General features: G+C 37.7%; 1 protein-coding gene across 1 annotated transcript; it reads right to left on the bottom strand.

Moving 5' to 3' along the window:
- Nucleotides 1–11,388: 11,388 nt before the first annotated feature.
- LOC103545081 (olfactory receptor 4A15-like) lies at nucleotides 11,389–12,311 on the bottom strand. Its single transcript, XM_008511528.2, has one exon. It carries the CDS (start codon nucleotides 12,304–12,306, stop codon nucleotides 11,389–11,391), a length of 918 nt encoding a protein of 305 aa, XP_008509750.2. The 5' UTR covers nucleotides 12,307–12,311.
- Between the last annotated feature and the right edge of the window lie 3,458 nt (nucleotides 12,312–15,769).

Below are 15,769 nucleotides of genomic sequence, written 5' to 3'. Positions count from 1 at the left end.
GGCAAGAGAAAGAAATAAAAGGAATCCAAATAAGGAGTGAAGAAGTGAAACTCTCACTGTTTGCAGATGACATGATCTTATATAGAGAAAACTCTAAAGAATCCATCAGAAAACTATTAGAAATAATTAACAACTACAGTAAAGTTATGGGGTAGAAAATCAACTTACAAAAATCAGCTGCATTTCTATACTCCAATAGAAAACTTATAGAAAGAGGATTCAAGGATACAATTCCATTTACAGTCCCAACTAAAAGAATAAAGTAACCTGGAATGAATTTAACCAAGGAGGTAAAGGGTTTGTACAATGAAAACTATAAGACATTACTGAAAGAAATAGATAAGACATAAGACATGGGAAAATATTCCATGCAGGTGGAGTGGAAGAATAAACATAGTTAAAATGTCCCTACTACCCAAAGCAATCTACAGATTCAATGAAATCCCAATCAGAATTCCAATGACATTCTTCATGGAAATAGAACAAAGAATCCTAAAATTCATATGGGTCCACTAAAGACCCTGAATTGCAAAAGCAATACTGAGGAAAAAGAACAAAGCTGGAGGCATCACAATCCCTGACTTCAAAATGTACTATGAAGCCATAGTGATCAAAACAGCATGGTACTGGTACAAAAACAGGCACACAGATCAATGGAACAGAACTGAAAGCCCCAAAATAAAACCTCACATCTACGGACAGCTAATCTTCGACAAAGGTGCCAAGAACATATAATGGAGAAAAGATAGTCTCTTCAATAGATATGTTCGGAAAACTGGACAGCCACATGCAAAAGAATGAAAGTAGACCATTATCTCATGCCATACACAAAAATAAACTCAAAATGGATCAAGGAATTGAAGATAAGTCCTGAAACCATAAAACTCCTGGAAAATAATATAGGTAGTACATTATTTGACATCAAACTTAAAAGGATCTTTTCAAATTCTATGTCTTCTCAGACAAGGGAAACAAAAGAAGAAATAAAAAAGTGGGTGTTCATCAGACTAAAGAGCTTCCGCAAGGCAAAAGAAAGTAGGATCAAACCAAAAGACAACCCACCAACTGGGAGAAAATATTTGCAAATCATATATCTGACAAGGGGTTAATCTCCATAATATATAAGGACTTCACACAAATGGATTAAAAATCAAACAGCTCAATCAAAAAATGGGCAGAGGAGAGGGGACGTCACCAAGATGGCGGCGTGAGTAGTCTTCTTTGTCTCTCCCCCTTCGAATCTACAACTAATTGGACATTCATCACTTAACAAAGGATATCCATATAGCATCTCAGGATGCCTGAGAGACCCATGCTGCTATACATCGGAAGGTGGATGGACTTCCCCCCGGGAGGAGGTGGAGATAGGTGAAAACTCTCCGACCCAGACCCCTGAACAGCCCAGTACCTGCAAGTGGCTTTCTTCCAGCGGATGCCCCTAGAACATTGCCACACACTAAGGGCAGGAGGATGCAAACACCAGAGGAGCGACGGTGGAAACAGATGACTAGAGCCCTACATAAGCCCCCCGCGATTACACCTAAGCCCAGGGGGAAACTCCAGGGTCCCGCACCGGAGGCAGCAGGGAAAGCCTCTACTCGCCATTAGCAGAGAGGTCCCGCCCAGCATCCACAATGCCGGGAGGCTCCCGAAGAGAATCCTGAATGGGGCAGCAGCCCGCCAGCTGCTGCCACTGGTCTCATAGTCTGCAGCTGTCGCCTGGAAAGGGCATGGGGTTACCGGAGATCTTCTGGGAGAGGACTGGGGCTGGGTGGAGTTCCAGTGGCTGGCTCCATGGCCCAGGGGGAAACTCCAGGGTCCCGTTCTGGCAGCAGGCAAAGCCTCTACTCGCCATTAGTGGAGAGGCCCCGCCCAGCATCCAGAACGCCAAGAGGCTCCTGAAGAGTATCCTGAATGGGGCAGCAGCCTGCCAGCTGCCACCACGGTTCTCATGGACTGTGGCTGTCACCTAGACGGGGCACGGGGCTACTGGAGATCTCTTGGGAGAGGACTGGGGCTGGGTGGAGTTCCAGCGGCCAGCTCCACAGCCCAGGGGGAAGCTCCAGGGTCCCGTTCTGGCAGTAGGGAAAGCCTCTACTTGCCATTAGTGGAGAGGCTCTGCCCAGCATTCAGAACGCCGGGAAGGTCCCAAAGGGGAGAATCCCAGGCAAGGCAGCAGCCAACCAGCCACCACTGGACTCACGGTCTCTGACTGTCACCCAGACAGGGCAAGGGGCTCCCCAAGATCCTGGGGGAGAGGACTGGGGCTGGGTGGAGTTATAGCGGCCTGGCTCCACGGCCCAGGGGGAAACTCTACAGTCTCACAGCAGCCTCAGCAAAAGCCTCTGCACAGCACTAGTAGAGAGGCCCCACCTGGCATCCACAAGGCTGGAAGACCCTGGGACAAAAGTAGCATAGCTAGGTGAGCTAACCACAGACTGCAGAAGATACCCATAGCTCTGCTGTGACCTATAGTGGACAAGTGAGATTTTGTGGGCACCGACAGTGACAGAGCTGCAAATATAGGTGATCCTGCCCCTGGCTGCTGGGAAAGCCCATAACACTGCTGCAGACCCTAAGGAGGGAGCACGTCTAGGTGGTCTGCAACAGTAGGCACCAGCTGCCTGAAGCCCCCTTGTGACTGCCCCCACAGCTGAAGAGGGACCCCACAGGACCACTGTGACTACGAGGAGGGGCCCAGGCCCAGTGAGCAACAGCTGATAGGGTTTGTGGTCAGTGCAGTTTAAACAGCTGCTCCCTCACCACACCAGTAGAAACAAGTGGAAGCAGTAACTAAACTCTATCTCTATGCAGAGGCACAAATCTACACCATCAAGCAATATGAAAAAATATATTAAATCTCCAGAACAGAAGGAAAATGACGAATACCCAGAAAACAATCCCAAAGACAATGAAATATATAACCTAAAGGACAATGACTTCAAAACAGCCATTATTAAAAAACTCAATGAGTTAAAAGAAAATTCAGATAGACAACTCAACGAGTTCAGGAGCTATGTCACAAAAGAGTTTGATACTATAAAGAAGAACCAAACAGACATACTGGAAATGAGGAACACAATAGAGGAGATTAAGAAAAATCTGGACACTCTGAACAGTAGGGCCGATAATATGGAGGACAGAATTAGCAGTTTGGAGGATAAGAATATAGAAATGCTGCAGGCAGAGGAGGAGAGAGAACTAAGACTAAAAAGAAATGAAGAAACTCTCCGAGAATTATCTGACTCAATTAGGAGATCCAACATAAGGATCATAGGTATACCAGAGGGAGACGAGAAGGAGAAGTGGGTAGAAAGCCTGTTCAAAGAAATAATGGCTGAGAACTTCCCAAACCTGGGGAGAGAGATGGAACTTCATGTGACAGAAGCCAATAGATCTCCAAACTTTATCAATGCAAGAAGACCAACCCCAAGGCACATAGTAGTGAAGCTAGCAAAAGTCAACGACAAAGAGAAAATACTAAGGGCAGCCAGGCAGAAGAAAATAACCTACAAAGGAACCCCCATAAGGCTATCAGCAGATTTCTCAGCACAAACTTTACAGTCTAGAAGAGAGTGGAATGATATATTCAAAACTCTGAAGTACAAAAGCCTACAGCCAAGAATACTCTACCCAGCAAAAATATCCTTCAAATACGATGAAGAAATAAAAACTTTGCCAGATAAACAAAAATTAAGGGAGCTCATTGCCACAAAACCTTCTCTTCAAGAAATGCTCAGGAAAACCCTCATACCTGAAAAATCATAAAAAGGAAAGGTGTTACAAAACCAACAGCAAAAGAGATAAGTAGAAGGCCAATAACAGAAAGTAGCAGCTCTCCATCAGAACAGGTTAGCAAAAGTTAAATAAAACATTAAAAATAAAAGGAAGGGAAACTCCAAGAATAAATATAACCCTGTCATTTTAACCACAAACTAACAACACAAGAAAGAAGAGGAAAAAAAAATCTGACAATAACAACCTAGAAGGGGAAGAGAAAACGGATGGAAGGTTTTAATTAAAGGAAATAAGAGGCTATCAGAAAATGGACTATCCCATCTATGAGATGTTTTATACTAACCATCTTGTAACTACTAAACAAATAACAAGAATAAAGACACAAGTTACATATAAGAAGAAAACCAATACAGACATTTACGTACCTGAATTAGTAATCCAAAAATCATGAGATGAGAAACAAAGGAAATGCAAGAGAACCGGAAAACAAGAGATAAAATGGCAGCGGTAGGCCCCCACATTTCAATAATCACTCTAAATGTAAATGGATTGAACTCTCCAATCAAAAGACGCAGAGTGGCAGAATGGATCAAAGAACAAGACCCAACAATATGCTGCCTCCAGGAAACACACCTCAGCCCCAAAGACAAACACAGACTCAGAGTGAAGGGATGGAAGACAATACTCCAAGCTAATAATGAACAAAAGAAAGCAGGTGTCACTATACTAATATCAGACAAAGTAGATTTCAAAGCAAAACAGATAAAGAAAGACAAAGAGGGACAGTAAATAATGATAAAAGGGACACTCCACCAAGATGACATAACACTTATACATATATATACGCACCCAACACAGGAGCACCAAAATTTGTAAAGCAACTCTTAACAGAACTAAAAGGAGACGTCAAAACAATACAATAATAGTAGGGGACCTCAACACCCCATTAACACCAATGGAAAGGTCATCCAGACAGAAAATCAACGAGGAAATTATAGAATTAAATGAAAAATTAGACCAGATGGACTTAATAGATATAGATAGAACACTTCATCCAAAAACAGCAGGTTACGCATTCTTCTCAAGTACGCATGGAACATTCTCAAGGATAGACCATATCTTGGGAAACAAAGCAAGTATCAATAAATACAAGAGAGTTGAAATAATATCAAGCATCTTTTCTGATCATAATGCTATGAAACTAGAAATCAACTATAAGAATAAAGCAGGGAAAGGTGCAAAAATGTGGAGACTAAACATCACGCTTCTGAACAAACAATGGATTATTGAAGAAATTAAAGAAGAAATCAAATATTACCTGGAAACAAATGAAAATGAAAACACGCCATACCAATTCATTTGGGACGCAGCAAAAGCAGTGCTAAGAGGGAAATCCATTGCAATTCAGGCTCACCACACTAAACAAGAAAAATCTCACAGAAGCAACCTCAAACGACACCTAACAGAATTAGAAAAAGAACAAACAAAGCCCAAAGTCAGTAGAAGGAGGGAAATAATAAAAATTAGAGCATAAATAAACGACTTTGAAACAAAAAAGACAGTACAAAGGATCAATGAAACAAAGAGTTGCTTCTTCGAAAAAATGAACAAAATCAACAGCCCCTTAGCCAGAATCACTAAGAAAAAAATAGAGAAATCTCAAATAAATAAAATTAGGAACGAGAGAGGAGAAATCACAACGGATACCAAAGAAATACAAGGGATCATAAGAAAATACTATGAAAAACTATATGCCAACAAATTGAACAACCTAGAAGAAATGGACAAAGTCCTAGACTCTTACAACCTCCCCAAACTGAATCAGGAAGAAATAGAGAATCTGAATAGACCAATCACAAGTAAAGAAATAGAAACAGCAATCAAAAACCTCCCCAAAAATAAGAGTCCAGGACCAGATGGCTTCTCAGGATAATTCTACCAAACATTCAAAGAAGATTTAATACCTATCCTTCTCAAACTATTCCAGAAAATTGAGGAAGATGGAGCACTCCCTAACACATTCTGTGAAGCCAACATCACTCTGATCCCCAAACCTGACAAGGACAACACAAAGAAGGAAAACTACAGGCCGATATCACTGATGAACATAGATGAAAAAATCCTCAACAAAATTCTGGCAAACCGAATACAGAAATACATCAAAAAGATTATACACCACGATCAAGTGGATTTATACCAGGGACACAGGGATGGTTCAACATCCGCAAGTCAATCAACGTGATACACTACATTAACAAAATGAGAAACAAAAACCACATGATCATCTCAATAGATGCAGAGAAAGCATTCAACAAGATCCAACATCCATTTATGATAAAAACCCTCAATAAAAGGGGTATAGATGGAAAGTACCTCAACATAATAAAGGCCATATATGACAAATCCACAGCCAACATCATACTCAATGGACAAAAACTGAAAGTCATCCCTCTGAGAACGGGAACAAGACACGGGTGCCCACTTTCACCACTCTTATTCAACATAGTACTGGAGGTTTTGGCCAGAGCAATTCGGCAGGAAAAAGAAATAAAAGGAGTCCAAATAGGCAACGAAGAAGTAAAACTCTCGCTGTTTGCAGACGACATGATCTTATATATAGAAAACCACAAAGAATCCATAGGAAAACTATTAGAAACAATCAACAGCTACAGCAAAGTTGCAGGGTATAAAATCAACATACATAAATCAGTAGCATTTCTATACGCTAACTATGAACTAACAGAAAAAGAAGTCAAGAACTCAATCCCATTCACAACTGCAACAAAAAGAATAAAATACCTTAGGATAAATTTAACAAAGGAAGTGAAAGATTTATACAACGAAAACTACAAGACTTTCTTGAAAGAAATTGATGACGACATAAAGAGATGGAAAGACATTCCATGCACATGGATTGGAAGAATAAACATGGTTAAAATGTCCATACTACCTAAAGCAGTCTACAGATTGAACACTATCCCAATCAGAATCCCAACGACATTCTTTACAGAAATTGAACAAAGAATCCTAAAATTCATATGGGGCAACAAAAGACCACGAATTGCTAAAGCAATCCTGAGTAAGAAAAACAAAACCAGAGTCATCACAATCCCTGATTTCAAAACATACTACAAAGCTACAGTAATCAAAACAGCATGGTACTGGTACAAAAACAGGTGCACAGATCAATGGAACAGAATTGAAAACCCAGAAATAAAACCACACATCTATTGACAGCTAATCTTCGACAAAGGAGCTGACGGCCTACAATGGAGAAAAGAAAGTCTCTTTAACAAATGGTGCTGGGAAAACTGGACAGCCACATATAAAAGGTTGAAAATTGACCATTCTTTTTCACCATTTACTAAAATAAACTCAAAATGGATCAAAGACCTAAAGATTAGGCATGAAACAGTAAGTCTTCTAGAAGAGAATATAGGCAGTACACTCTTTGACATCAGTTTCAAAAGAATCTTTTTGGACACCATAACTCCTCAGATGAGGGAAACAATAGAAAGAATAAACAAATGGGACTTCATCAGACTAAAGAGCTTCTTCAAGGCAAGGGAAAACAGGATTGAAACAAAAAAACAGCCCACTGATTGGGAAAAAATATTTACAAGCTACTTATCTGGCACAGGGTTAATCTCCATAATATATAAAGAACTCACACAGCTCAACAACAAAAAAATCAAACAACCCGATCAAAAAATGGCCAGAAGACATGAACAGACATTTCTCCAAAGAAGATATACGGATGGCCAATAGACACATGAAAAGATGCTCATCATCACTAATCATCAGGGAAATGCAAATCAAAACTACACTAAGATATCACCTTACACCTGTTAGAATGACAAAAATATCCAAAACGAAGAGTGACAAATGTTGGAGAGGTTGTGGAGAAAAAGGAACCCTCATATACTGTCGGTGGGAATTCAAACTGGTGCAGCCACTATGGAAAACAGCATGGAGATTTCCCAAAAAGTTAAAAATAGAAATACCTTATGACCCAGCCATCCCACTACTGGGTATCTATCCTAAGAACCTGAAATCAGCAATTCCAAGAGTCCCATGCACCCCTATGTTCATCGCAGCATTATTTACAATAGCCAAGACGTGGAACCAACCTACATGCCCAGCAACTGATGATTGAATAAAGAAGATATGGTATATATACACAATGGAATACTACTCAGCCATAAAAAGGACAAAATCGTCCCATTTGCATCAATATGGATGGACCTTGAGGGTATTATGTTAAGTGAAATAAGCCAGACAGAGAAAGACAAACTCTATATGACTTCACTCATAGGTGGAAGTTAACATATGGACAAGGAGAACTGATCGGTGGTTACCACGGGAAAAGGGGAGGTCGGGGGAGGGCACAAAGGGTGAAGTGGTGTACCCACAACATGACTAACAATAATGTACAACTTTAATTTCACTAGCTTGTAAACTATCATAATATTAATTTAAAAAAATAAATAAAATTAAAAACATAAAAAAAAATGGGCAGAGGATATGAACAGACACTTTTCCAAAGATATACAGATGGCCAATAAACACTTGAAAAGATGTTCAACATCAGTAGTCATTAGGGAAATGCAAATCAAAACTACACTAAGATACCACCTTATGCCTGTTAAAATGCCTATAATCACTAAGACTAAAAATAACAAATGTTGGAGAGAGTGTGGAGACAAAGGGACCCTCATTCATTGCTGGTGGGAATACAAACTGGTGCAGCCACTATGGAGGTTCCTCAAAAAACTGAAAATAGAACTACCATACGACCCAGCTATCCCACTACTGGGTATCTACCCAAACAACTTGAAATCAACAATCCAAAGTAACATATGCACCCCTATGTTCATTGCAGCACTACTTATAATAGCCAAGACATGGAAACAGTCCAAGTTCCCATAGACTAATGATTGGATAAAGAAGATGTGGTATATATATATATATATATATATATATATATATATATATATATAAATGGAATAATACTCAGCCATATAAAAAGACAAAATCATCCCATTTGCAACAACATGGATGGACCTGGAGAGAACGATGCTAAGTGAAATAAGCCAGACTGAGAAAGGCAAACACTAGCTGATTTCACTCACATGTGGAATATGAATAAACACATGGACAAAGGAAACAGTTCAGTGGTTACCAGGGGAAGGGGGTTAGGAGGATGGGCACAGGGGGCGAAGGGGAGCACTTATGTGGTGACACTGAAGAAGTAATGTACAATTGGAATTTCACATTGATGTGAACTATTAAGAACTCAATCAAAAAAATTAATTAAAAAAAGAGAGACACCTGAATCAAATACAATCAAATTACTACTAAAAAAAAGAAAATAATAATGTTGGCAGATTGTTTCACCTGTTTGGGGAAAATGGGCTTAGATATTTCCTAATCGCAAACAAAATTAAAATCTAGAATGATTAAAAAGTAAGTTTTTTGAAAAGTTATCAAAGAAAACAAGAGGTTAAAATTTATAATATCACTGAAGAAAATGGAATTTCCCAAGAGTTATTTGATAGAAGTTGAAAAGTAAAGGAATATAAAAATATAACATCTTTATATAACAACAGCCATAATTATAGCATAAATAACATAAGGTTAACATTTGTACCAAATATCAAAGAAGAGCAAATATTTATCACAAATATATATATTTAATGTAGAAAGACTTCAGTGAAATTCATCAGTGAAAATTCTCACTCCAATAGAACAAGAATTCAAGGATACAAGTAACAACCAAGTTTATGGGGTGGATTCTATGTCCCAGACACCATGCAGGGAACAGAGAGCACAAAGACAACTAAGTAACCTTCCCTAACTTCAGGGAGAGAATAGACCAATGAACACAGGCAATTAATAAACATTTCTACCTCATCAATTGAAATAATTATACAAATTTGAAAATTAACTAAATGTTTAACTCCATTTGGACTGTTATTATAGAATACCATAGACTGGGTGGCTTAAACAAAAAAAAATTATTTGTCACAGTTTTGGAGGCTCAGAAGTCCAAGATAAGGCGCCAGCTGATTCCATGTCTTGTGAGGACCTGCTTTCTAGTTCACAGACAGCCAATTCTTTGCTGTGTCCTCAACAGGGCAGAAGGGACAAGGGAGCTCTCTGGGGTCTCTTTTATAAGAACACTAATCTCATTCAAGAGGACTCCACCTTCATGATCTAAGTACTTCCTCAAAAGCCTACTTTCAAATACCACCACATTATAAAGGATTTAACTTGTGAACTTGGGGAGGACACAAACTTTCAGTCTATAGCAATGTCCAAAAGAGAAGGAGTTAATTATATAAATTCAGATGAGTCATATACTTGATATCATTTGGTGAATAGTATTATTTTGGGAAGACTTTGAGATGATGTAAGAAATCTCCAATAACAGGGATAAAAATCAGCATACAAGGATTCTCATACTGTGTGATTTGCCAATGAAAAGGACTTGTTGCCCCATAGCCTTAGCCCCTTAGGAATCCAGACCAAATAAGGGAGGCAGAATTATGAGTTTCTTTTACACATGCTTCCTGACATTTTAGGGAGAGATAATATTTTGTTTCAAGCCTGATTCAGAGAAAGAAAGGATTTTATGATTGAGGTCTCTGTTAAATAAAACAACGTATTCGGGCCTCTTTATTACCTAATAATCTTCAATCCATTAATAAGAGAGGGAAGAATAGAATATAGTGTCAGCATCTTTCTTAACAACATCACCCAAAATATCTGTTGTGGACTTCTGTATTGCATATTTGAAGCTCAAGGATTATGGATTATGCGATTTTACATATGAAAGGCAGGGTCTGGGTCAGTATAGAAGGCTATGAAACACTATAAGCTAAGAAAGGGGATGCGAATATTGAAAAATAGCAGAAGTCTTATCAGATATTCTAAACAATCTGGGAAGATTAATGGATCTTTTTGAAAAAGTAACACCAAAACAAAATTGTTCCACTTGAGGAGATACTATGATTTCCTAATCAGAACAATACATACAATGTAGTTATTTTTCTGCATATCTGCCTTGCTCATTAGAATCGTCTTATTTACTTAGCCTCCTTGTGATTAATATTAGAACTCTGAAGCATCATTCCTCTTCAACCTTAACGTGCTAAGCAATATGAACAGAATTATATATTTAAAGTATCTCATAGATACAAACATAAGATATACACTTCAAATATTAATATGGGCTGTCTATGTGGGGAGGAGTGAAGCAAGTTTTTATTTCTTATTTTACTTTTCTGAAATCTGTAATGAAGACTATTAATTCTGAAAAATATTATGTTATTTAAGAGAGAAACATGAGAAAATCTTCTAACTAAAATTAATTTACAGCATTAAGTGTAGCATAACTCATCATATAGAACATAATTCTATACTTTTCAAGAGACTTTTTATGCACAAAAACTGAACATATATTTTCCTAAGAAATTATGAAAATCTTAAAAATATATTTAAATCATTCAAAGTTTTCACATAAATATTTTTCATAATGTCCAAGTTATTAAACCTGAGGAAAAATTTACTATAATTAAATAATCACACATGGCTTTCCTGGAAGGAGCAATTCTTCATTGAAAACAGGTGGTACATTTCTCTGCTGCCTCATTTTCTTTTTCTGGTCCAGAGCTTTTTCATGGCATTTTTCATCTCTCCATTTCTCAGAGTATAGATTAAAGGGTTCAACATAGGGGTGATAACGGTGTAAAACACAGTCAGGGATTTATCAATGGGTAAGGTAGAAGGAGGTCTCACATACATAAAAATACAAGGGACAAAGAAGAGGACCACCACAGTGATGTGGGAGCCACAAGTGGATAATGCTTTGCGCTTCCCTTCCTGAGTAAGATTCTTCAGGGAGTGCAGAATGACCCCATAGGAGATGAGTAAGAGCATAAAGATGACCACACAGATTGCCCCATCATTGGCAACCACGGTGAGACCAATAACGTAGGTGTCAGTGCAGGCAAGTTTTAATAAGGGGTACATGTCACAGATGAAGTGGTCGATGACATTGGGGCCACAGAAGGGAAGGTTGTAGACAAAGAGAAGTTGAACTACAGCATGCAGAAAACCTCCAAGCCAGGCCAACAGAAGCAGCAGAACACGCACACGTTGATTCATGATTGTCAAATAATGCAAGGGTTTGCAGATGGCCACATAGCGGTCATAGGCCATGACCACCAGGAGTAAAATCTCAGCACCACCAAATAAGTGCCCTATAAAAAGCTGGCTCATGCAAGCTTGGAAGGAAATGGTTTTCTTCTCATAGAGTAAGTCTATAATCATATTTGGGGTGACTGTAGTAGAATAAACAGCATCCATAAATGACAAGTAGCCAAGAAAGAAGTACATGGGGGCATCCAGGGTTGGGCTGACTACCACAGTCATGACAATGAGTAGGTTGCCCACCATTGTCACAATGTAGATGAGCAAGAACACAACAAATAGTATCTTCTGACCCTGGAGGCTCTGAGTGAGCCCCAAGAGTACAAATTCAGTCACATTTTTCCTTTGTTCCATAGGTTCTTCTCTACGTCTTATTTCAGAGTTCAGGACAAGATTACCTGCAAATATAGTTATTACTAGTGACTTCCTGAAATCTTGACATAATTTGTTTCTTCATTCAACAAATAGGCATTATGATTTATCACGTACCAATACATTCAGAGATTAAAAGAATACAAGGATGCTTAAAATATGGTCCCTACCCTCAGTAATATTACCGAGTAATAGAGAGACAAGTCATTAGAGACATACGTGGGGAAGGACACATTATTATATAAATGGGTTGCCACAACTAGCTTTCCATCTGGAAGTTAATAAAATTGTACATATAGCTAATAACATACAAAAATAAAATAAAAATAGATTAAAACTTTAATGAAAAAATAAAGTAAGACTTAATTTATCTTCACTTTCCAGTTAATAAAAGAGATGGCTTTCTACATTCCAAGGGTAGGATAACATTCTTACCTAATAAGTGAAATCCGAAATAGACATAGTTGACAATTTCAAAACTTTTAAGGATTTAGGAAAAGATACTGTAACATCAATAGACAGAAGTAGTTTAGGGAAAAGGTTTACATTTTAGAGGACATACACAGAGCTAATATCAATATAGACAAAGAGCTCTAAGCAATTAACAAATGAAAGGCAAACAAACCAACAGCAAAGTGGGCAAATCATACAAAGAAGCAATTGAAGGAAGACTACATCCAAATGGCAGTAAATAAATGATAGGATGCTGAAACTCACCTGAGAACAGAAAAACAGAAATTGAAGCAACAGCTTGCTTACTAAAGTGTTACCTTAAGCTTTTGAAAGTCACTCATCCAAGTTCTAGAGACGCTGTGTCATTCTCTAATTTTTAACAGATTAACAAACAGTGCTTAGAGAACATATTAACTGAACCTATCAGGAGATTTCGACATATCTGCCCATTAAAATATCCCCAAATAGTTATACTTGAAAATAGTTCCTAAAAATACTGATGTTAGAGAAGATAAATTTATTCTGGATCTTTATCATAGGAAAATATGCAAAAAGTGTTACAGAAATGAGTCAATCCCCTCATATTTTCGTAATCACAAAGGATCCTAACATGGCTGATGAACAGAATGACATAGGAGAACTTTCAAAAGACAGTGAATTCCCACACTATCAATGCATTCTTGCAAAATATAAAGCCTAGTTCAGAATCTTATATATAAATACACTTCCTGGGTTACCTGCATAATGAGACAGTCATTCCATCCAAGTTCCAGCTTGTGGCACCTTCTCCCTTGTCCTTCATGCAGTGCTGCCATCTCTGTGAACACAGAGAGCAAGATAACATGTCCACTGTCACTGGATCTTGAACCGTCTCCCTGTGACTAATTCTTACCATGAGTGCAGGAAGTCTGGTTCATTTCAGTCTTTCATAAAAATGTTACCTTTTAAATTATTTGGATTTTCAAAATGTCCTGTAGTCTAAAGAAGTCTGAATCTTGATTGTGAATAAAGAAACCCCAAATCTTCATTTTTGGCAGGATTTGTCCTAATAACAAACAAATTTTAAATCAACCTTTTGAGGTTAAATGTGTAAACTTTGTGGGAGAGAAAACTCTGAATTATTTAGATAAATATTTAGCAGTTTGGGGCGGGCACTGTGACACAGGGGTTAAGTCCGCGTGTTCCATTTCAGCGGCCCGTGGTTCACCAGTTGGGATCCCAGGCACGGACCTACCCATCGCTTATCAAGCCATGCTGTGGCAGGCATCCCACATATAAAATAGAGGAAGATGGACACAGATGTTGGCTCAGGGCCAATCTTCCTCAGCAAAAAGAGGAGGATTGGTGGCAGATGTTAGCTCAGGGCTAAGCTTCCACAAAAAAAATATATTTTGCAGTTTGTGTTTTATACCAATAAAAGTGAAATAACCTTTACGACATTTTGATCCTCAATTGGTTTAACTGATCTGTCTTCATACAGCGTTGTTGAATTTGATTTGCCTGAAGGAATGGAGAATAACTTCATATATACATAATTCACTATGTTTTGAATTCATCATTCAATTCCTAAAAAAAGCAGTCATGTGAATACTGGTACAGACAAACCTCTCTGAGGTAAGGGCAAAGGTCTGCAAACACTTTGTATATGTTTGAAATACGGCACATATTATTGAGTCATTCAATGATGCATCTCCAACTGTGCTTTTTCTCTAATTAAATTCATTGGGACTTTAATCATAATTTTGAAGGTCGACTCTGCATCTCCAGAGATGCCGCCAGGATAATCACCATGCAGAAGAAAACTTACAGAACCACCTCCTCTGGGGGTAAAATCATAAAAGAACAACTTGAGGTCAAATCACCTCAAGGGAAAAGTCCAGTCTGGGTAGAAGTGAAATATGTAAAAACTTTCTTGTTTAAATCATGACCTTCAAAATAGACAAACCTGTCTAATTTTGAGTTATGTCTTTGCAGATGACATCTGAACTGACCTCCAGAAGATGTGAATGCCATTTAAAACTTATTTCAAATGCAGATGAAGTTTGTCTCACAGTTTCAGTCAGGCAAATTGATAGAAATTGCGTTAGTATTGGAGTGGGGAAAGAGAAAACAGTTGTGGGACTATTGCATTTATCTCGAAGTGCCCATGGAATGCTCACCAAAATAGACAGTACACTAGGCCATAAAAAAGTTGCAGTGCATTTCAAAGGACTTAAGTCATATGGAATATATATCTTAGGACAATGTAATTCAACTAAAAATTGATAAAAATATAATAACATTTCCCAGTTATTTACAAATTAAGCAATACAAGTCTAAATTACCCAAGAACATTTTTTAAAATAAATTTTCAACAGGAAGATAATGACATATATAATCTATATAAAAGATATATGAAAGATTTTATATATATACATGTATGCATAAATTTACTGGGTGCAGCTAAAGGAGTGCTTAGAGAGAAATCCACAGCTTTAAATGCAAGTACTAGAAAACAAGAAATATTATAAGAAATGAACTAAGCTTCCATCTCAAGAGACAGAAAAAGGAAAAGCAAAATAAACCCAGAGAACATTGTAGATTGGAAATAGTAAATAAAAGATAGAACTCATTGAAATAGAAATTAATTGAAAATTAGAGAAAATATATAAACCTAGGAATTGATTCTTTGAAAGATTAATAAAATTCATAAGTTCCTCACTAAATGGATTAAGAAAAAATAACAGAAAAAAATAATCAGAATCAAGAATGATGAAGAGTGTCATCATTGCAGATTTTACAGTTCTTAAAATGATAATAAAAGGATTTGTAAATGAATTTATGACAATAAACTTGCCAACTAAGAGAAAATGGACCGCTGCTATGAACAACAGAAATTTCTAAAAAAATACAGAAAAAAATTAAAAATTAGAATAATCTAATACCTCTTAAGTAAATTAATTCTTTAAAATCCTTCCCTTCCCCAACAAAATTCCATTCCTGTATAGCTTTA

This window comes from Equus przewalskii, chromosome 11 (genome assembly GCF_037783145.1).
Source record: "Equus przewalskii isolate Varuska chromosome 11, EquPr2, whole genome shotgun sequence".
In the NCBI taxonomy this organism is placed as follows: Eukaryota; Metazoa; Chordata; class Mammalia; order Perissodactyla; family Equidae; genus Equus; species Equus przewalskii.
This window is presented reverse-complemented; position numbering and strand designations above follow the sequence as displayed.

Bases quoted from the DNA above. Each gene is read 5' to 3' on its own strand.
- LOC103545081 (XM_008511528.2), bottom strand. From the start codon at position 12,306: ATGGAACAAAGGAAAAATGTGACTGAATTTGTACTCTTGGGGCTCACT.